We start from the raw sequence: 22899 nt of genomic DNA, 5'->3' as shown, positions 1-22899 counted from the left end.
CCCGCAATAAAGTGACCGTGAAATATTATTTGATATGTTTAAATCCGTGTGGAAATGGACACCACAAGTTCACAATAGGCACGTTTTATCATTCAAATGAAAAGGAAGGATGTTGCAAGCTGATTTGAAGCATTTTTTTAAATATTGATTTTGACATGGAATCTGTGAAAAAAACACTACTTAAAAAAGGTTGTATGGTATTAGAAAAAAAAGCCTGTCCTGCAACTACACTAATCCAAGGGTTGTTGTCTAGTATGGCAACTCGGCTCTACAAAGTTAAGATGGCTTAGCTACAATTCCACCAACAAACGGGACAAATGTGGCGCTGTTTTTAGCAGATTCAGCCATGTTTTCTAATCGTACTTACTAAACAATGTACAGCAATTCTCCATATTCATTTCAGTCTTTTCCAAAGTACATAAATACTACTTCTGGACCACCGCTAGACTATAAATGTAATTTGTTAGTTATATATAGAGAGGCTCTCTTAGCTTTCACCTGTTCACATTTGTCTTTTCTGTTTGGAAGTCCCGGTCAGTTTTTTGATATTTATAAATGTGAAGGTGGTCCACACTTTACTTTGCACTGACGTTCTAAAACATCAATGCAGAGTTAGCAGCATGCAGGAAATCGTGCAGCTGTGGGGCAGAGAATCAAAGGGTCAATGTCGACTCTTTAACGAGCCTTGTCACATGACTTAAGATAAAAGCCAAACCAGAATATCAATTTGTAGACACTGTGTTTCGGGGCACTGCCCCTCATCAGTGCAAAGTGGAGATCTAGTTTGGCTGAGTGAGAGGCGTCTGACCGGAATCCAAGAAGTATCGTTTCTCCTTGCGGAGAGTGACATGTTAAGCATGTCGAGGTGAGGAGACAAAGCGGCAATGCTCCTCTGGAAAATATGAAAATTGTCTCTTGAGAGAGGAAGAGGATTTTGGCTTTAAGTCTCCTCATCTAAACATGCTTAACATGTCACTCTACGAAAGGAGAAACGATACTTCTAGGATCCCGGTCAGTGTCTGCAAATTGAGATTCTGGTTTGGCTTTTATCTTAAGTCATGTGACAAGGCTCGTTAAAGGGTCGACATTGACTTCTAGGATTGCTACTTCCAATAGGTGGCACTAGAGTTCTAGTCCTCTTCCTCTCTGAAGAGACAATTTGCATATTTCCCAGAGGAGCATTGCGGCTTTAAGTCTCCTCACCTCGACATGCTTAACATGTCACTCTCCGCAAGTAGGAACGATACTTCATGGATCCCACTGCATAGAAATACATGCAGCCGCACTCTTCGGTCCGAGTGTCGGTGGCAGTGTCGTAGACTTGCACGAGTGTCTTGCATCACACTCGCAAGTGTGAACCCGGCCTAACTGAGGCCAATATACCAGTCCCAGGGAAAATCAGCAATAAACAGAAGGTAATAATATGTCCAAATGACCCCAGATACCTTTTAAAACCTTATAGAGGGAAAAATGTGTGTAAAAAATAATAAATACAAAAATAAGAAAGAGAAAATAAAATAGAAAATGATTTATAAAACAAAGCAAACAAAAAAAAAAACATACTGAGAGTCCAAATCACCGCCTTCAGCCCCGACCCAGTTAAATACGTAAAAATAATTTAATAAAAGGGAACACAAATTAAAATGTTTTTAGCTGTCCTTTGTGGTGGAAAAAAGGAATGTAAAAACATAGACACGTATTTCATATTCTTCTTTACACTGATCAGCAAAAAGAATAAAAAGGAATATAGAAATGACATAGAAATTATGCCCCATGTATCATGAAATAAAGAGTTAAAATTATTTGACTATCTGAACGAGAAAATGTTTTGAAATCATTAAAATAGCATTTACTATAAACCCCCAAAAATGTGCCTGGTCAGGAATTGGTTATTTGTTTTTAATGTTTTTATTTTATATTGATTTAAAAAAAAAAAACTTGAGACAAAAAAATATGAAATATAATCTCTGATGAGGCTACAGGTGCAACATCAAGGCTTATTGTGGCTCTGCAGGAACTGATACGCCTCATTCAGTGTTTCCTGCATGTCCTGGAAGGCGGAGTAGGCACAAGCCTCCTGCAGCCGCAGCCAGCGAAAATCCTGGTGCTCGTGCGACAGCGTCACCGACGCGCTTCGGTCTTCCAGCTCCCCGAGCCAGTACACCACGGTCTTGGGCTTGTTGTTGACCTTGTAATTTAGTTCCTTCCTGAATCCATCCACAATACGGAACTGGCTGGGCTGGAGGCCGGCCTCCTCCTCCGTCTCACGTAACGCCGTCGTCATGTCATCCTCTCCGGGGTCAACATGTCCTGGAATAAGAAATAGGGAAAACCTGGATTGTGTCTTTCCTTATTTATCTCTGCATCCTTCTCATCCATAGCCGGGCAGCAAGTGTTCAATGTCTGCTGCATTACTGCCCATAGCAAGGTAGGTAGGAAGGAAGGAAGGAAGGAAGGAAGGAAGGAAGGAAGGAAGGAAGGAAGGAAGGAAGGAAGAAGAGTGGGAGAGAGAATAAAAAGAGAGGGAAAGAGAAAAAAACAAGGGAAAGAGAGGGCGAGAGAATGAAAGATAGAGGGAGAAAGAGGGAGAGAGAAAAAAGGGGAAGAGACAGAAAGAGAGGGAGAGTTAAAGGGAGGGAGACAATGAAAGAGAATAAAAGGGAGAGAGAAAAAAACAAGGGGAAGAGACAAAGAAAGAGAGGGAGAGAAAGGGGGAAAGCAAGAAAGAAAAAGAAAGAAAGAAAATGAGAGGGAGAGAGAGAAAGAAAGAAAGAGAAAGAAAGGAAAAGAAAGAAAGAAAAAGAAAGAAAAAGAAAGAAAAAGAAAGAAAGAAAATGAAAGAAAGAAAGAAAGGAAGGAAGGAAGGAAGGAAGGAAGGAAGGAAGGAAGGAAGGAAGAAAGAAAGAAAGAAAGAAAGAAAGAAAGAAAGAAAGAAAGAAAGAAAGAAAGAAAGAAAGAAAGAAAAAGAGAGGGAGAGAGAAATACAGGGAGGAGAAAGAAAGGGAGAGAAAGGGAGGAGAGAGGGAGAGTGAAAGGGGGAGAGAAGGAGGGGGAGAAAGAATGGAAGAAATGGAAAGAGGAAGGGAAGGGGGGAGATATAGAGAAAAAGAAAGAAAGAGGAAAAGAGAGTAGGAAAAAGAGGGAGAGAGAAAGAGGGAATGAAAGAGAAAAACAGACAGAGATAAAGAGAGGGAAACAAGAAATGAGAATGAAAGAAGAAAGAATGAGAGTTATTGAATAAGAAAAATAAGAAAATGAAAAGAATGAATGAGAGTGACTGAATTAAAGTGAATGAAAGTGAGAATGAAAATGAGAGAGAATCAGAGAAAGTAAAAAAGAATGAAAGCGGCGCTGGTGATACAGGGTATATATACCTGCAGCGAATAAAACAATCACCACGAGATTGAAACGGTATATAGGGAAAAAAGTATATAAGAAATTTGCGCTGGTATATCCTGTATATATCAAGAAAAGATTGCTATGAGTACAAAGATTTCACCAAATGAACGTATAAAAGTGTCAAATGAAACAATAATACGGCCTCGCGCTATATCTGCGGTGATTTAAAATAGAGGTACTAGGTGCACAAGGTCAATTCATATAGGAGTAGTCAGTACCTTGGAGGATGTAGACAAGGAGTCTCCAAGATGTTCACTTGCCGAAATGCTGTGTCAGATGGAGAAGATCTTCAGAGACACGGTGCCGGAGAGCTGCCCCGGACGGTGGCGTCGTCTCCGTGTGCGAACTCCAGTAAGGGGCGGAGATACCACGTCCTGGGTCCGGGACGCCGCAATGTGCGGATAGTGAAGAGCGAAGCGTCTACGACCTGTGTGACGTAGTGAATCAGGTGACCGCCCACGTGACTGGGAGATTAGGTACAGATCGCAGTAAGGACCAGAAAGACAACGCATTTCGGAAACGACGGTTTCCTTCCACAGGGCTGGTCCTTGCCCTGCTCCAAGGCCCTTACATATACTCAGCGATCTTCATTGTTAATAGAAGCTGAATAATTCGACCTCGCTATTGAGACCTCTGGGGACCAACGTACTGTATCTAATAAAAAAAAAATCCAAAATGCTCTCAGTCCATAGTTTTTATATAGTTCCCACCTATATATACGTTCATTTGGTGAAATCTTTGTACTCATAGCAATCTTTTCTCGATATATACAGGATATACCAGCGAGAATCAGAGAAAGATTTAAAAAGTGAGAAAGAATGAAAGAAAATGAGAAAAAGAGAGAAAGAGAATGAAAAGAGACGCCAGAATGACAGAGAGAGACTTTCTTTGAGACCACACTTTCCTCTGGATTAGAGAATACAATCTGGATAGAAGACCCCATGTACGGTATTTCTGGATCCCCAGCTGAGTATATACAGTACATTGTTTTTTTTAACCTAAAATGGACAACCCCTCACAATCAGCAAACAAGATCTCTACATCTAGGTCTTAGAAGACGTCGCCTCCTGTATGATAGTTTAAAAACCTGTAAGGCCATGTGCCCTTGTTGTGGATTTCTGTGCGGATTTTTCCGCTCAGTTTTTTTAAAATCCGCAGGTAAAATTCCCTGCATTTTACCCGCATTTTTTGTGCAGATTTCACCTGCAGATTCCTATTATGGAGCAGGTGTAAAATGCTGTGGAATTTGCACAAAGAATTGACATGCTGCGGAAAATACAACGCTGCGTTTCTGTGCGGTATTTTCTGCAGCATGTGCACTGTGGATTTTGTTTTCCATAGGTTTACATGGTACTGTAAACCGCATGGAAAGCTGCTGAGAATCCGCAGTCAAATCCGCAGCGTGTGCACATAGCCTTAGACATATCAGTGGTCGGCCCGCGGTCATCATCCCTGCAATCCCAAGAGAACGAGTATTCATTCACTGAAATGGGGGCCGGACATTAACGATGGCGTGTGGATCCGATTATCTCTGGGCCAACTAAGTATTTTAAGGGTAAAACCACAAAATGTCTGAACTCTAGGCTCGTTGATAGCAGACAGCGGCGGATTGTGACTACAAAACAATCAGGACTCGTCACACAACACCTTGACAAAGGCGCAATCTTGCTGTGCTCCTCCTCTACAGCAGGAAAAGCTGCTTCTGGTGTTTACTTTTGTTTTTAAAGTTCAGCCAGCACTATATGTATTGGACCTTCCTTTCTTCGGCTGATCTTCTTACCTTTGGGAGGGGTCCAGTGATGTGTCCCATTTGACGCCTGAAGGAGGAGAAACTCGATGTCACCCGCAGAGGCCTCTGGGATTCTCCTGAAGATAATCAGACCGCAGGCCCTCACCGCCATGGTCCCTGCAGAACAATACAGATTATTCCGGGAGGCGAGACGAGCGCCCGCACCTCACAGTCTGAAGACTTCAGCCATGACATTTCCACTTTTATTTACATTTTTTTTTTAGCAATTTAAAGACCCCCCCATACTGTACAAAATACAATCACACACATATAAAAAGTGGACAATCCCTTTAAATAGGCTGTGTGGACATAGTGTATTCTTATACTTTGGGCCCGATTTATCAATTATCACATTTCTTTTGGTGTTTGCTATTTCTTTGCTACAAAGTCTTCAAAAATAATTACAAAAATTGTGCGCAACAGGGTCCTAAAGGATGTTTTCCCATAAAATGTTCGTCCTCCCGCCCTGATGAGAGTTGTACTCTGTCTTTTGAGACTATTTTACATATTATCCCAGCAGCTTCCATACGTACCCAGGAAATTGCAGAACTGCGCATGCGCGGAACGAACTGCGCCTCATGTGTCACGTGACACAGTACTGGGCCGGCCATCTTTCTTATGGGCAAGTGATAAAATGAATTTGGTGCTGTATCACGTGATGCAGCTCCGCCGTTTGTGGTCGGAAAGTGTCCGCGCCCACAGAGATAAGCCAGACGCGGTGGAGAACGTAAAGATCGGTGTCCGGTCCGCTCACATAGTCCACAGACGGAAATTCCGGCGGTCACGTGCGTGTACTTCACTATATCCCGCCCCTAGAGCTCAGGGATTGGCTGGATTGCAGTGGCGTTGTCATGGAGACGGGAACAGCTGTACTAGTCCTGACGGTTGGTGGTAGAGCGGGGAAAAGAGAGCGCACGGTGCAGAGCGGCCGGACAGGTACAGAGACATCCACTGACAGCGCGAGAACCGCCGCGTCCTGCGTGTGCGGGGAGTCTGTGTGAGAACCGGGCGCAAGGCGGTGAGGTACGGGGGCTCCGCGTGCAGATGTAGGGGCAGCATGGTGGGGAGAGGAGGCTGTGCTGGGGGAGAGGAGGCAAAAGAGGCTGTGCTGGGGGAAATAGGAGGCTGTGCTGGGGGGGAGAGGAGGCAAAAGAGGCTGTGCTGGGGGAAATAGGAGGCTGTGCTGGGAGAGAGGAGGCATAGGAGGCTGTGCTGGGGGAGAGAGGGGGCATAGGAGGCTGTGCTGGGGGGGAGAGGAGGCAAAAGAGGCTGTGCTGGGGGGGAGAGGAGGCATAGGAGGCTGTGCTGGGGGGGGAAGCATAGGAGGCACTGCTGGGGGGGGGGGAGAGGACGCATAGGAGGCTGTGCTGGGGGGGAGAGGAGGCATAGGAGGCACTGCTGGGGGGAGAGGACGCATAGGAGGCTTTGCTGGGGGAGAGAGGACGCATAGGAGGCTGTGCTGGGAGAGAGGAGGCATAGGAGGCTGTGCTGGGGGGGAGAGGACGCATAGGAGGCACTGCTGGGGGGGAGAGGAGGCATAGGAGACTGTGCTGGGAGAGAGGAGGCATAGGAGGCTGTGCTGGGGGAGAGAGGACGCATAGGAGGCACTGTGCTGGGGGAGAGAGGAGGCTGTGCTGGGGGAGAGAGGAGGAATAGGAGGCTGTGCTGGGGGGAGAGGAGGCATAGGAGGCTGTGCTGGGGGGAGAGGAGGCATAGGAGGCTGTGCTGGGGGGAGAGGAGGCATAGGAGGCTGTGCTGGGGAGAGAGGAGGCATAGGAGGCTGTGCTGGGGGGGGGGAGAGGAGGCATAGGAGGCTGTGCTGGGGGGAGAGGAGGCATAGGAGGCTGTGCTGGGGAGAGAGGAGGAATAGGAGGTTGTGCTGGGGGAGAGAGGAGGCATAGGAGACTGTGCTGGGAGAGAGGAGGCATAGGAGGCTGTGCTGGGGGAGAGAGGAGGCATAGGAGACTGTGCTGGGAGAGAGGAGGCATAGGAGGCTGTGCTGGGAGAGAGGAGGCATAGGAGGCTGTGCTGGGGGAGAGGAGGCATAGGAGGCTGTGCTGGGGGGACAGGAGGCATAGGAGGCTGTGCTGGGTGAGAGAGGACGCATAGGAGGCACTGTGCTGGGGAGAGAGGAGGAATAGGAGGCTGTGCTGGGGGAGAGAGGAGGCATAGGGGGCTGTGCTGGGGGGACAGGAGGCATAGGAGGCTGTGCTGGGGGGAGAGGAGGCATAGGAGGCTGTGCTGGGGGGACAGGAGGCATAGGAGGCTGTGCTGGGGGGACAGGAGGCATAGGAGGCTGTGCTGGGGGGAGAGGAGGCATAGGAGGCTGTGCTGGGTGAGAGAGGACGCATAGGAGGCATTGTGCTGGGGGAGAGAGGAGGCTGTGCTGGGGGGGAGAGGAGGCATAGGAGGCTGTGCTGGGGGAGAGAGGAGACATAGGAGGCTGTGCTGGGGGAGAGAGGAGGCATAGGAGGCTGTGATGGGGGGGAGAGGAGGCATAGGAGGCTGTGCTGGGGGAGAGAGGAGGAATAGGAGGCTGTGCTGGGGGAGAGAGGAGGCATAGGAGACTGTGCTGGGAGAGAGGAGGCATAGGAGGCTGTGCTGGGAGAGAGGAGGCATAGGAGGCTGTGCTGGGGGAGAGGAGGCATAGGAGGCTGTGCTGGGGGGACAGGAGGCATAGGAGGCTGTGCTGGGTGAGAGAGGACGCATAGGAGGCACTGTGCTGGGGAGAGAGGAGGAATAGGAGGCTGTGCTGGGGGAGAGAGGAGGCATAGGGGGCTGTGCTGGGGGGACAGGAGGCATAGGAGGCTGTGCTGGGGGGAGAGGAGGCATAGGAGGCTGTGCTGGGGGGACAGGAGGCATAGGAGGCTGTGCTGGGGGGACAGGAGGCATAGGAGGCTGTGCTGGGGGGAGAGGAGGCATAGGAGGCTGTGCTGGGTGAGAGAGGACGCATAGGAGGCATTGTGCTGGGGGAGAGAGGAGGCTGTGCTGGGGGGGAGAGGAGGCATAGGAGGCTGTGCTGGGGGAGAGAGGAGACATAGGAGGCTGTGCTGGGGGAGAGAGGAGGCATAGGAGGCTGTGATGGGGGGGAGAGGAGGCATAGGAGGCTGTGCTGGGGGAGAGAGGAGGAATAGGAGGCTGTGCTGGGGGAGAGAGGAGGAATAGGAGGCTGTGCTGGGGGAGAGAGGAGGAATAGGAGGCTGTGCTGGGGGAGAGAGGAGGCATAGGAGGCTGTGCTGGGGGGGAGAGGAGGCATAGGAGGCTGTGCTGGGGGGGAGAGGAGGCATAGGAGGCTGTGCTGGGGGGGAGAGGAGGCATAGGAGGCTGTGCTGGGGGAGAGAGGAGGCATAGGAGGCTGTGCTGGGGGGGAGAGGAGGAATAGGAGGCTGTGCTGGGGGGGAGAGGAGGAATAGGAGGCTGTGCTGGGGGGGAGAGGAGGCATAGGAGGCTGTGCTGGGAGAGAGGAGGCATAGGAGGCTGTGCTGGGGGGGAGAGGACGCATAGGAGGCACTGCTGGGGGGGAGAGGAGGCATAGGAGACTGTGCTGGGAGAGAGGAGGCATAGGAGGCTGTGCTGGGGGAGAGAGGACGCATAGGAGGCACTGTGCTGGGGGAGAGAGGAGGCTGTGCTGGGGGAGAGAGGAGGAATAGGAGGCTGTGCTGGGGGGAGAGGAGGCATAGGAGGCTGTGCTGGGGGGAGAGGAGGCATAGGAGGCTGTGCTGGGGGGAGAGGAGGCATAGGAGGCTGTGCTGGGGAGAGAGGAGGCATAGGAGGCTGTGTTGGGGGGGGAGAGGAGGCATAGGAGGCTGTGCTGGGGGGAGAGGAGGCATAGGAGGCTGTGCTGGGGAGAGAGGAGGAATAGGAGGTTGTGCTGGGGGAGAGAGGAGGCATAGGAGACTGTGCTGGGAGAGAGGAGGCATAGGAGGCTGTGCTGGGGGAGAGAGGAGGCATAGGAGACTGTGCTGGGAGAGAGGAGGCATAGGAGGCTGTGCTGGGAGAGAGGAGGCATAGGAGGCTGTGCTGGGGGAGAGGAGGCATAGGAGGCTGTGCTGGGGGGACAGGAGGCATAGGAGGCTGTGCTGGGTGAGAGAGGACGCATAGGAGGCACTGTGCTGGGGAGAGAGGAGGAATAGGAGGCTGTGCTGGGGGAGAGAGGAGGCATAGGGGGCTGTGCTGGGGGGACAGGAGGCATAGGAGGCTGTGCTGGGGGGAGAGGAGGCATAGGAGGCTGTGCTGGGGGGACAGGAGGCATAGGAGGCTGTGCTGGGGGGAGAGGAGGCATAGGAGGCTGTGCTGGGTGAGAGAGGACGCATAGGAGGCATTGTGCTGGGGGAGAGAGGAGGCTGTGCTGGGGGGGAGAGGAGGCATAGGAGGCTGTGCTGGGGGAGAGAGGAGGCATAGGAGGCTGTGCTGGGGGAGAGAGGAGGCATAGGAGGCTGTGATGGGGGGGGGAGAGGAGGCATAGGAGGCTGTGCTGGGGGAGAGAGGAGGAATAGGAGGCTGTGCTGGGGGAGAGAGGAGGAATAGGAGGCTGTGCTGGGGGAGAGAGGAGGAATAGGAGGCTGTGCTGGGGGAGAGAGGAGGCATAGGAGGCTGTGCTGGGGGGGAGAGGAGGCATAGGAGGCTGTGCTGGGGGGGAGAGGAGGCATAGGAGGCTGTGCTGGGGGGGAGAGGAGGCATAGGAGGCTGTGCTGGGGGAGAGAGGAGGCATAGGAGGCTGTGCTGGGGGGGAGAGGAGGAATAGGAGGCTGTGCTGGGGGGGAGAGGAGGAATAGGAGGCTGTGCTGGGGGGGAGAGGAGGCATAGGAGGCTGTGCTGGGGGGGAGAGGAGGCATAGGAGGCTGTGCTGGGGGAGAGAGGAGGAATAGGAGGCTGTGCTGGGGGGGAGAGGAGGCATAGGAGGCTGTGCTGGGGGGGAGAGGAGGCATAGGAGGCTGTGCTGGGGGAGAGAGGAGGCATAGGAGGCTGTGCTGGGGGAGAGGAGGCATAGGAGGCTGTGCTGGGGGGACAGGAGGCATAGGAGGCACTGCTGGGGGGGGAGAGGAGGCATAGGAGGCTGTGCTGGGAGAGAGGAGGCATAGGAGGCTGTGCTGGGAGAGAGGAGGCATAGGACGCTGTGCTGGGGGAGAGGAGGCATAGGAGGCACTGTGCTGGGGGGGGAGAGGAGGCATAGGAGGCACTGCTGGGGGGGGGAGAGGAGGCATAGGAGGCTGTGCTGGGAGAGAGGAGGCATAGGAGGCTGTGCTGGGGGAGAGAGGACGCATAGGAGGCACTGCTGGGGGGGAGAGGAGGCATAGGAGACTGTGCTGGGAGAGAGGAGGCATAGGAGGCACTGTGCTGGGGGAGAGAGGAGGCATAGGAGGCTGTGCTGGGGGAGAGAGGAGGCATAGGAGGCTGTGATGGGGGGAGAGGAGGCATAGGAGGCTGTGCTGGGGGAGAGAGGAGGAATAGGAGGCTGTGCTGGGGGAGAGAGGAGGAATAGGAGGCTGTGCTGGGGGAGAGAGGAGGAATAGGAGGCTGTGCTGGGGGGGAGAGGAGGCATAGGAGGCTGTGCTGGGGGGGAGAGGAGGCATAGGAGGCTGTGCTGGGAGAGAGGAGGCATAGGAGGCTGTGCTGGGGGAGAGGAGGCATAGGAGGCTGTGCTGGGGGGACAGGAGGCATAGGAGGCTGTGCTGGGTGAGAGAGGACGCATAGGAGGCACTGTGCTGGGGAGAGAGGAGGAATAGGAGGCTGTGCTGGGGGAGAGAGGAGGCATAGGGGGCTGTGCTGGGGGGACAGGAGGCATAGGAGGCTGTGCTGGGGGGAGAGGAGGCATAGGAGGCTGTGCTGGGGGGACAGGAGGCATAGGAGGCTGTGCTGGGGGGACAGGAGGCATAGGAGGCTGTGCTGGGGGGAGAGGAGGCATAGGAGGCTGTGCTGGGTGAGAGAGGACGCATAGGAGGCATTGTGCTGGGGGAGAGAGGAGGCTGTGCTGGGGGGGAGAGGAGGCATAGGAGGCTGTGCTGGGGGAGAGAGGAGACATAGGAGGCTGTGCTGGGGGAGAGAGGAGGCATAGGAGGCTGTGATGGGGGGGAGAGGAGGCATAGGAGGCTGTGCTGGGGGAGAGAGGAGGAATAGGAGGCTGTGCTGGGGGAGAGAGGAGGAATAGGAGGCTGTGCTGGGGGAGAGAGGAGGAATAGGAGGCTGTGCTGGGGGAGAGAGGAGGCATAGGAGGCTGTGCTGGGGGGGAGAGGAGGCATAGGAGGCTGTGCTGGGGGGGAGAGGAGGCATAGGAGGCTGTGCTGGGGGGGAGAGGAGGCATAGGAGGCTGTGCTGGGGGAGAGAGGAGGCATAGGAGGCTGTGCTGGGGGGGAGAGGAGGAATAGGAGGCTGTGCTGGGGGGGAGAGGAGGAATAGGAGGCTGTGCTGGGGGGGAGAGGAGGCATAGGAGGCTGTGCTGGGAGAGAGGAGGCATAGGAGGCTGTGCTGGGGGGGAGAGGACGCATAGGAGGCACTGCTGGGGGGGAGAGGAGGCATAGGAGACTGTGCTGGGAGAGAGGAGGCATAGGAGGCTGTGCTGGGGGAGAGAGGACGCATAGGAGGCACTGTGCTGGGGGAGAGAGGAGGCTGTGCTGGGGGAGAGAGGAGGAATAGGAGGCTGTGCTGGGGGGAGAGGAGGCATAGGAGGCTGTGCTGGGGGGAGAGGAGGCATAGGAGGCTGTGCTGGGGGGAGAGGAGGCATAGGAGGCTGTGCTGGGGAGAGAGGAGGCATAGGAGGCTGTGTTGGGGGGGGAGAGGAGGCATAGGAGGCTGTGCTGGGGGGAGAGGAGGCATAGGAGGCTGTGCTGGGGAGAGAGGAGGAATAGGAGGTTGTGCTGGGGGAGAGAGGAGGCATAGGAGACTGTGCTGGGAGAGAGGAGGCATAGGAGGCTGTGCTGGGGGAGAGAGGAGGCATAGGAGACTGTGCTGGGAGAGAGGAGGCATAGGAGGCTGTGCTGGGAGAGAGGAGGCATAGGAGGCTGTGCTGGGGGAGAGGAGGCATAGGAGGCTGTGCTGGGGGGACAGGAGGCATAGGAGGCTGTGCTGGGTGAGAGAGGACGCATAGGAGGCACTGTGCTGGGGAGAGAGGAGGAATAGGAGGCTGTGCTGGGGGAGAGAGGAGGCATAGGGGGCTGTGCTGGGGGGACAGGAGGCATAGGAGGCTGTGCTGGGGGGAGAGGAGGCATAGGAGGCTGTGCTGGGGGGACAGGAGGCATAGGAGGCTGTGCTGGGGGGAGAGGAGGCATAGGAGGCTGTGCTGGGTGAGAGAGGACGCATAGGAGGCATTGTGCTGGGGGAGAGAGGAGGCTGTGCTGGGGGGGAGAGGAGGCATAGGAGGCTGTGCTGGGGGAGAGAGGAGGCATAGGAGGCTGTGCTGGGGGAGAGAGGAGGCATAGGAGGCTGTGATGGGGGGGGAGAGGAGGCATAGGAGGCTGTGCTGGGGGAGAGAGGAGGAATAGGAGGCTGTGCTGGGGGAGAGAGGAGGAATAGGAGGCTGTGCTGGGGGAGAGAGGAGGAATAGGAGGCTGTGCTGGGGGAGAGAGGAGGCATAGGAGGCTGTGCTGGGGGGGAGAGGAGGCATAGGAGGCTGTGCTGGGGGGGAGAGGAGGCATAGGAGGCTGTGCTGGGGGGGAGAGGAGGCATAGGAGGCTGTGCTGGGGGAGAGAGGAGGCATAGGAGGCTGTGCTGGGGGGGAGAGGAGGAATAGGAGGCTGTGCTGGGGGGGAGAGGAGGAATAGGAGGCTGTGCTGGGGGGGAGAGGAGGCATAGGAGGCTGTGCTGGGGGGGAGAGGAGGCATAGGAGGCTGTGCTGGGGGAGAGAGGAGGAATAGGAGGCTGTGCTGGGGGGGAGAGGAGGCATAGGAGGCTGTGCTGGGGGGGAGAGGAGGCATAGGAGGCTGTGCTGGGGGAGAGAGGAGGCATAGGAGGCTGTGCTGGGGGAGAGGAGGCATAGGAGGCTGTGCTGGGGGGACAGGAGGCATAGGAGGCACTGCTGGGGGGGGAGAGGAGGCATAGGAGGCTGTGCTGGGAGAGAGGAGGCATAGGAGGCTGTGCTGGGAGAGAGGAGGCATAGGACGCTGTGCTGGGGGAGAGGAGGCATAGGAGGCACTGTGCTGGGGGGGGAGAGGAGGCATAGGAGGCACTGCTGGGGGGGGGAGAGGAGGCATAGGAGGCTGTGCTGGGAGAGAGGAGGCATAGGAGGCTGTGCTGGGGGAGAGAGGACGCATAGGAGGCACTGCTGGGGGGGAGAGGAGGCATAGGAGACTGTGCTGGGAGAGAGGAGGCATAGGAGGCACTGTGCTGGGGGAGAGAGGAGGCATAGGAGGCTGTGCTGGGGGAGAGAGGAGGCATAGGAGGCTGTGATGGGGGGAGAGGAGGCATAGGAGGCTGTGCTGGGGGAGAGAGGAGGAATAGGAGGCTGTGCTGGGGGAGAGAGGAGGAATAGGAGGCTGTGCTGGGGGAGAGAGGAGGAATAGGAGGCTGTGCTGGGGGGGAGAGGAGGCATAGGAGGCTGTGCTGGGGGGGAGAGGAGGCATAGGAGGCTGTGCTGGGGGGGAGAGGAGGCATAGGAGGCTGTGCTGGGGGGGAGAGGAGGCATAGGAGGCTGTGCTGGGGGGGAGAGGAGGCATAGGAGGCTGTGATGGGGGGAGAGGAGGCATAGGAGGCTGTGCTGGGGGAGAGAGGAGGAATAGGAGGCTGTGCTGGGGGAGAGAGGAGGAATAGGAGGCTGTGCTGGGGGAGAGAGGAGGAATAGGAGGCTGTGCTGGGGGAGAGAGGAGGAATAGGAGGCTGTGCTGGGGGAGAGAGGAGGAATAGGAGGCTGTGCTGGGGGGGAGAGGAGGCATAGGAGGCTGTGCTGGGGGAGAGAGGAGGAATAGGAGGCTGTGCTGGGGGGGAGAGGAGGCATAGAAGGCTGTGCTGGGGGGGAGAGGAGGCATAGGAGGCTGTGCTGGGGGGGGAGAGGAGGCATAGGAGGCTGTGCTGGGGGGGGAGAGGAGGCATAGGAGGCTGTGCTGGGGGGGGAGAGGAGGCATAGGAGGCTGTGCTGGGGGGGAGAGGAGGCATAGGAGGCTGTGCTGGGGGAGAGAGGAGGCATAGGAGGCTGTGCTGGGGGAGAGAGGAGGAATAGGAGGCTGTGCTGGGGGGGAGAGGAGGCATAGGAGGCTGTGCTGGGGGGGGGAGAGGAGGAATAGGAGGCTGTGCTGGGGGGGAGAGGAGGCATAGGAGGCACTGTGCTGAGGGGAGAGGAGGCATAGGAGGCACTGTGCTGGGGAAGAGAGGAGGCATAGGAGGCACTGTGCTCTTGGAGAGAGGAGGCATAGGATGCACTGTGCTGGGGGAGAGAGGAGGCATAGGATGCACTGTACTGGGGGAGAGAGGAGGCATAGGATGCACTGTGCTGGGGGAGAGAGGAGGCATAGGAGGCACTGTGCTGGGGGGAGAGAGGAGGCATAGGATGCACTGTGCTGGGGGAGAGAGGAGGCATAGGAGGCTGCTGGGGGAGTGGAGGCATAGGAGGCACTGTGCTGGGGGTAGAGGAGGCATAGGATGCACTGTGCTGGGGGAGAGAGGAGGCATAGGATGCACTGTGCTGGGGGAGAGAGGAGGCATAGGATGCACTGTGCTGGGGGAGAGAGGAGGCATAGGATGCACTGTGCTGGGGGAGAGAGGAGGCATAGGAGGCACTGTGCTGGGGGGAGAGGAGGCATAGGAGGCACTGTGCTGGGGGGAGAGGAGGCATAGGAGGCTGTGCTGGGGGAGTGGAGGCATAGGAGGCACTGTGCTGGGGGGGAGAAGAGGCATAGGAGGCACTGTGCTGGGGGAGAGGAGGCATAGGAGGCACTGCTGGGGAAGAGAGGAGGCATAGGAGGCACTATGCTCTTGGAGAGAGGAGGCATAGGAGGCACTGTGCTGGGGGGAGAGGAGGTATAGGAGGCATTGTGCTGGGGGAGATAGGAGGCACTGTGCTGGGGGAGAGATGAAGAATACGAGGCACTGTGCTGGGGTGGAGAGGAGGAATAGGAGGCACTGTGCTGGGAAGGCATTGGGTGCACTGTGCTGGGGGAAAGAGGAGGCTTAGGCCTCTTTCACACTTCCGTCGTTTTGGCATCCGTCGCAATCCGTTGTTTTGGGCAAAAAACGGATCCTGCAAATGTGACCGCAGGATGCGTTTTTTGCCCATAGTCTTGTATTAGCGACGGATTGCGACGGACACTTTGTGTCTGTCGTGCGACGTATCCGTTGTGTTTTGGCGGACCGTCGTCACAAAAAATGTGAACGTTTTTGTGTCTGTCGTGTCCGCCATTTTCGACCGCGCATGTGCGGCCGAAACTCCGCACCCTCCTCCTCGGACTGCAGAATGGGCAGCGGATGCGTCGAAAAACTGCATCCGCTGCCCACGTCGTGCAAAACTTTCACAACGTCCGTCGGCCCGACGCATTGCGACGGACCTGTACCGACGGAAGTGTGAAAGAGGCCTTAGGCTACTTTCACACTTGCGTCGTGTGACGTCCGTCACAATGCGTCATTTTGGGGGAAAAAACGGATCCTGCAAATGTGCCCACAGGATGCGTTTTTTGCCCATAGACTTGTATTGCCGACGGATGCACTGGATGCGTCGTGTTTTGGCGGACCGTCGGCACGAAAAAACGTTCAATGCAACGTTTTTTCGTACGTCGCGTCCGCCATTTTCTACTGCGCATTTGCGGCCGGAACTCCGCCCCCTCCTCCCCAGCCTTCAGAATGGGAAGCGGATGCGTTGAAAAACTGCATCCGCTGCCCACGTCGTGCCAAATTTTCACAACGTGCGTCGATACGTCGCGCCAACGCTTAGCGACGGACCCGTACCGACACAAGTGTGAAAGTAGCCTTAGGGGGAATAAGAGACACTGTGCTGGGGGTCCCATAGATGTTGTGCAGCACATGCAGGGTTGTATACATCGTGCTCTGTAGATGTATATACCACGGGGTGCATTGTAGGCTCTGTATCCTGCTGTGCTGGCTCTGTAGGGTCATATAGAGGGGGAGGTTGTGTGCTGTAGAGTCTGTGTGTAGAGGATTGGGCAGATCTGCCGTATACACCACAGCCGGACACGTCCCAGATGCCTGTACTCATTGGTTGCATGAATTGGTATCCACACATTGTGCGGTATAGGATTGTACGGAGCTGGAGCATTAGGCTATGTGCACACGTTGCAGATTTGGCTGCTGATCGGCAGCAGTTTTCCATGCTTTGTACAGTACCATGTAAACCTATGGAAACCAAATCCGCTGTGCACATGCTGCGGAAAATACCACACAGAAACGCAGCAGTTTATTTTCCGCAGCATGTCAATTCTTTGTGCGGAATCCGCAGCGTTTTACACCTAGTCCATTATAGGAATCCGCAGGTGTAAAATCCGCAGGTAAAACGCAGGTCATTTTACTTGCGGATTCTGCAGAATCCGCGCCGAAAAATCCACAATGGAATCCGCAATGTGTGCACATGCCCTTAAAGGGATTTTCCCTCAAAGTTTATTTTAATGAATAGATCTTTGAATAATAATAATTTCCACAACTGGATAAGTTTAAATAAAATGTTCCCGTGCTGAGATAATCTTATAACATGGTCTGATCGTACCACATTTCCTGGGCAGGGGGGGACACAGGAGAGGATACAGTAGAATCAGCTGTGATCTCCTGCTGTAATACCCATGCACTTTTTTTTCTCCTCCCCCGCCCAGGAGCTGTGGTATGATCAGACCATGATCCTGCACGGTCAGACACGGCCATTGCACAGTACACAGCAGCGGCACATGTATGAGATTATCTCGGCACAGGAACGTTTTATTTAAATACATCCAATTGTGGAAATAATTATTATTCAAAGATTTATTGATTAAAATAAACTTTGCTCTTGGGGAAACCCTTTCAAGTGCAGAGGTTCCTCTAGAAACAGTAGTTATTCATTCAGCCCCATAGCCGGGCTCCGCACCTGCCTGTGTTGCACTAATAGTCCTTCTATAATGTAGGAGGCGGCTGGTGATGTCTGAAGTGCAGTGAAGTTTAATACTAGCATCAAAGCCGGCGTGTCCTCGCATTAATGAGCAGGAGTTGTAGTGTCCGTGTATGACGAGGTCCTTACTCACAGACCAGTGTCCTCCTTGTCATTCTTCATCATCGGATTATCTGATGATCGTGAGTGATCCAGTAATGGCTTTACTATGGGCCAGCGGCAGAAACCCAGCTCATGGCCCTTCCTACCGAGATCTTCTAGCACGTGTATGACTGGTATCTCATGCACAGGAATAATGATGGGCTTTAAGCCTCCGTCCATTGGACTTTACATTGACCCCTCTGCGTCCATGCAGTGCAATCTATGAAGAGCAGGTGGACACGGTGGATCTCCAGCTTCTAGGGTTTGTTCACTCGTATTTTTGGACGCAGATTCTGCCACCGATTAAATGCCGAAATCCGCTTAAAAAATGTTTAAAATCTCTTAACGTTTTTTCTATGTGTAAATTGTGGCAAAACATGTGTTCTTGTTGCATTTTTTTTTTTAATGCTTTTTGAGCTTTTTGATCCGGAAAGGTGTAAATAAACACCCTATTGCTACACCCCCCAATTAAATACAGATCAAAGACCATGCTGAAAAATCTACAATCATGTCAAAGACTAAGTGTTCTTACAAAACTCTTCCAAAAAAAACAGGCCTTTTAGAAGCAGTTTTTAGATTACAAGGAGCACAAATCAATGGGAAAGCGAAAAAGTTGCCCGGAAAAGCCGGAGAAATTTTTTTTTTCTGTGTGCTTTCTTTCCGAGTTTCTGCTGCAGAAATGGCCAGTGTCTTCTTCATTGCTTAATGGAGTTCAAAACAACTACCAGAAAATGCCTTAAAAAACCCCTCCGGGAACGACCAAAAGCGATGAAACACGTGAGGTTCACAAAGCTCCAGAGATCCCAGGATTTACTGAGTCCACCACGTCGCCCATCTTGAATTTTTCCCAATATGATAAAATATCAAGCACTATAAAGTGGGTCCGATACCAAGATGCCAGCCTGGAGCACTGCACCCCGGGGGCTGCTGCCCGACTCCATGCTGTGGGATCTTATACTTGAGGGTTATCATCCTTTTTGCATTAAGCCCACTTGTGCCCGTGGTCGTCCTGCGGGAGCGGTGCTGCCAGGAGACAGCTGTCCCCCCATCAGCTGTGATCTGCCCGGATTAGCAAGTTATTATAGGAGCATGGAAATAGCTGTGTGTGGTGAGGAGCTGCTGCCCTGTGTGCAGGATGTGGTACCCGCGCCCGCAGCCTGACATCTCTGCGGAGGAGGCGGGTGTGTTACCGGAGCGGGCAGTGCTGGGACAGCTTCCCTTTCATCTCTCGATCACTGACCAGTGCAGACATCCATAACCTGCTTTCATTTGCTTCAAACACTTGTGTCAGCGCTTCCCTGCCCTGGATCCAGCGGGTGTTCCCTTTATTGCCTGTCATTGTCCTTCTCTGTATAGTCAGTTATCAGGGCTTCAGTCCTTTACATTGCACAGGGGAATAGCGTGGTCTCTGCCCCATCCCTGCATCATTAGCACAGACCTTATCTGAAATACTCTGTGCTGCTGTGGGGTCCGGCCTCGTTTGCTCCTACTATTGGCTATTACTGTCACTAAATGTCGGTAGACTCCTTTCTTGAAACAAGACAGTTTCCTATGTCCTCTCAATGGTCAGAGTATCGCCCTATTAATATTGATGATGCCGGGGTGTGGGTGGGTGACAGCTGTCGTGCTGTGTGATATGTAACACGGGGAGATCTGCTGTTTTGGTTTCTCAGGGTGTATTTTTACACTACTCCAATAACCCTCACCCCTCTAGTATGATCAGGGTCTCGACCTTCAGTAGCCAGAAGCAGCTGCTGGTGGAGACACTGTGTACATACATTACATTACTGACCCTGAGTTACATCCTGTATTATACTCCAGAGCTGCACTCACTATTCTGCTGGTGCAGACACTGTGTACATACATTACATTACTGATCCTGAGTTACATCCTGTATTATACCCCAGAGCTGCACTCACTATTCTGCTGGTACAGTCACTGTGTACATACATTACATTACTGATCCTGAGTTACATCCTGTATTATACTCAAGAGCTGCACTCACTATTCTGCTGGTGCAGACACTGTGTACATACATTACATTACTGATCCTGAGTTACATCCTGTATTATACTCCAGAGCTGCACTCACTGTTCTGCTGGTGCAGTCACTGTGTACATACATTACATTACTGATCCTGAGTTACATCCTGTATTATACTCCAGAGCTGCACTCACTATTCTGCTGGTGCAGACACTGTGTACATACATTACATTACTGATCCTGAGTTACATCCTGTATTATACTCCAGAGCTGCACTCACTGTTCTGCTGGTGCAGTCACTGTGTACATACATTACATTACTGATCCTGAGTTACATCCTGTATTATACTCCAGAGCTGCACTCACTGTTCTGCTGGTGCAGTCACTGTGTACATACATTACATTACTGATCCTGAGTTACATCCTGTATTATACTCCAGAACTGCACTCACTATTCTGCTGGTGCAGTCACTGTGTACATACATTACATTACTGATCCTGAGTTACATCCTGTATTATACCCCAGAGCTGCACTCACTATTCTGCTGGTGCAGTCACTGTGTACATACATTACATTACTGATCCTGAGTTACATCCTGTATTATACTCCAGAGCTGCACTCACTGTTCTGCTGGTACAGTCACTGTGTACATACATTACATTACTGATCCTGAGTTACATCCTGTATTATACTCCAGAGCTGCACTCACTGTTCTGCTGGTGCAGTCACTGTGTACATACATTACATTACTGATCCTGAGTTACATCCTGTATTATACTCCAGAGCTGCACTCACTATTCTGCTGGTGCAGTCACTGTGTACATACATTACATTACTGATCCTGTGTTACATCCTGTATTATACTCCAGAGCTGCACTCACTATTCTGCTGGTGCAGACACTGTGTACATACATTACATTACTGATCCTGAGTTACATCCTGTATTATACTCCAGAAATGCACTCACTATTCTGCTGGTGCATTCACTGTGTACATACATTACATTACTGATCCTGAGTTACATCCTGTATTATACCCCAGAGCTGCACTCACTATTCTGCTGGTGCAGTCACTGTGTACATACATTACATTACTGACCCTGAGTTACATCCTGTATTATACCCCAGAGCTGCACTCACTATTCTGCTGGTGCAGTCACTGTGTACATACATTACATTACTGATCCTGAGTTACATCCTGTATTATACCCCAGAGCTGCACTCACTATTCTGCTGGTGCAGTCACTGTGTACATACATTACATTACTGACCCTGAGTTACATCCTGTATTATACCCCAGAGCTGCACTCACTATTCTGCTGGTGCAGTCACTGTGTACATACATTACATTACTGACCCTGAGTTACATCCTGTATTATACCCCAGAGCTGCACTCACTATTCTGCTGGTGCAGTCACTGTGTACATACATTACATTACTGATCCTGAGTTACATCCTGTATTATACTCCAGAGCTGCACTCATTATTCTGCTGGTGCAGTCACTGTGTACATACATTACATTACTGATCCTGAGTTACATCCTGTATTATACTCCAGAGCTGCACTCCCTATTCTGCTGGTGCAGTCACTGTGTACATACATTACATTACTGATCCTGAGTTACATCCTGTATTATACTCCAGAGCTGCACTCATTATTCTGCTGGTGCAGTCACTGTGTGCATTCATTACATTACTGATCCTGAGTTACATCCTGTATTATACCCCAGAGCTGCACTCACTATTCTGCTGGTGTAATGTATGTACACGGTGACTGCACCAGCAGAATAATGAGTGCAGCTCTGGAGTATAATACAGGATGTAACTCAGGATCAGTAATGTAATGTATGTACACAGTGACTGCACCAGCAGAATAGTGAGTGCAGCTCTGGAGTATAATACAGGATGTAACTCAGGATCAGTAATGTATGTACACAGTGACTGCACCAGCAGAATAATGAGTGCAGCTCTGGAGTATAATACAGGATGTAACTCAGGATCAGTAATGTAATGTATGTACACAGTGACTGCACCAGCAGAATAGCGAGTGCAGCTCTGGAGTATAATATAGGATGTAACTCAGGATCAGTAATGTAATGTACGCAGTGACTGCACCAGCAGAATAGTGAGTGCAGCTCTGGAGTATAATATAGGATCAGTATATTATAAGTAATGTCGTTTTCTTTGATCTCTGAGATTATGGTTTCCTTATTAGCCGGTTGTCTCAGGATGACGCTGTGCTTAGTGTGATGTGGTTAATCTTTGATAATGTACCTCCTGTGAACATCACACAACCTAATTGCTGGATTTAATAGTAGAATTGACTTTGTGATTGATTTCCTCCATTCACAGCAGTAGCCGCTCCTGAAGATGGCCTCCTGCCTCCTGGAGTGCCTCTGTGAGGCTGAGCTGGAGCAGTATTATCCCAAATTCGTCTCCATTGGACTTCAGAAGATTGAGGAGTTGGCACAGGTGACGATGAGGGATTACTCCAAGCTGGGCGTGCACCGAATGGAGGACCGCCAACGCCTCTTCCAGCTGATCAAAATCATTCAGAGCGTGGCAGCTGAAGACGGCAATGATAGCCGGACCCCTCCACTGCAGCCAGGCTGCGTCTACCTCCAGCCCCCCAATAACAGGTCTGCCACCCGGAGACAGCTGCAATTCGACATCTCCTTCGATACAGACAGAAGCGCGGTTCCCTCTCATCCTATGAAACATGTCACTGAAGTGTGTGAAACGGCGCCACCTGCTGACCAGAAAATGTCCACGCCGAAGGGAGAGGAGAGCCCCAGCTCCTCGGCCCACGAGACCTGTCTGAACGCTCTGGGGGGCGCAGCAGCCGGCTCTAGGGACCATGAGGGCCCCGTCGTACATAGAGTGGTGCATGTGTCCGGGTACAACTATGGCGTGCCGCAGACTTGTGTCCGGTAAGGAAGATACTGCCAGGGGATGGTTTTCTTGTACTTCAGCTCTATGAGCCTTTTGCAAAAACTTTGTTCCCCTTCTTTAGAATGACTGTTAGTTTTACTGTGTCTGTTTTGAAATCATCCTTGAGGGGGAGAAAGAGAATGAAAATCAGAAGTTTGAGGATCCTTTCATTAAAAGGGTTTTCTTTTTCAAATACCGCAATATAATAAATGATCTTTTTCTTACCATTGCTCTTCCATCGCTGCCTGGGACTCACACTAGTCTTTGTGCTTCCTATATCTACTGAAATGGTATGTTACTGCTGCAACCAATCATTGACTGCAGCGGTGGGGGGTTGGTTTAAAAAAACAAAAACAAAAAAAAACCATTCGTAATGGTTATCAACGTAGTCACGCTGCAATCTAGTGTGAAAGCGATGCGAGAGAAAAATAAAATATATATATATATATATATATATTTGAGGCCATTTCTTTTTTCCCCCAGCTCTTGGGCAGGAGGCGATATACTGTGACATTATGTGGCTCTAAATTGTTACAATAAATAAAAATGTCTAATATATATATAGCATTGCGTTCAATCACTTATCTATCGTTAGATTTCAGCTATAGAGATTGCAAAGATCTGCCGATCAATGGAGATCCTG

The 22899-nt window shown here is 52.3% G+C and overlaps 2 protein-coding genes across 4 annotated transcripts in view; one reads left to right on the top strand and one right to left on the bottom strand.

The window, feature by feature from the left end:
• Positions 1–1885: 1885 nt before the first annotated feature.
• On the bottom strand, positions 1886–5860 carry NUDT2 (nudix hydrolase 2). 3 transcript variants are annotated; one of them, XM_069747803.1, is made up of 3 exons: positions 5722–5860; positions 5180–5305; positions 1886–2310 (listed from the first exon to the last, which is right to left on the bottom strand). In XM_069747803.1, exons 2-3 carry the CDS (start codon positions 5298–5300, stop codon positions 1991–1993), a joined length of 441 nt encoding a protein of 146 aa, XP_069603904.1. In that variant the 5' UTR covers positions 5301–5305; positions 5722–5860; the 3' UTR covers positions 1886–1990. The 3 variants fall into 3 exon arrangements, with proteins under 3 accessions (XP_069603904.1, XP_069603895.1, XP_069603915.1); XM_069747794.1 differs by lacking the exon at positions 5722–5860 and adding an exon at positions 5594–5716; XM_069747814.1 differs by lacking the exon at positions 5722–5860 and adding an exon at positions 5694–5712.
• A 160-nt stretch (positions 5861–6020) lies between these two features.
• KIF24 (kinesin family member 24) overlaps positions 6021–22899 on the top strand; it is a 61213-nt gene continuing 44334 nt past the window's right edge. Inside the window, exons 1-2 of the mRNA XM_069747780.1 lie at positions 6021–6124; positions 21678–22255. Coding sequence (XP_069603881.1) covers positions 21696–22255 — 560 coding nt within the window. The 5' untranslated portion in view covers positions 6021–6124; positions 21678–21695. The remainder of the gene's footprint in view (positions 6125–21677; positions 22256–22899) is intronic.

The sequence above is a fragment of the Ranitomeya imitator genome, chromosome 1 (assembly GCF_032444005.1).
Source record: "Ranitomeya imitator isolate aRanImi1 chromosome 1, aRanImi1.pri, whole genome shotgun sequence".
Classification (NCBI taxonomy): Eukaryota; Metazoa; Chordata; class Amphibia; order Anura; family Dendrobatidae; genus Ranitomeya; species Ranitomeya imitator.
This window is presented reverse-complemented; position numbering and strand designations above follow the sequence as displayed.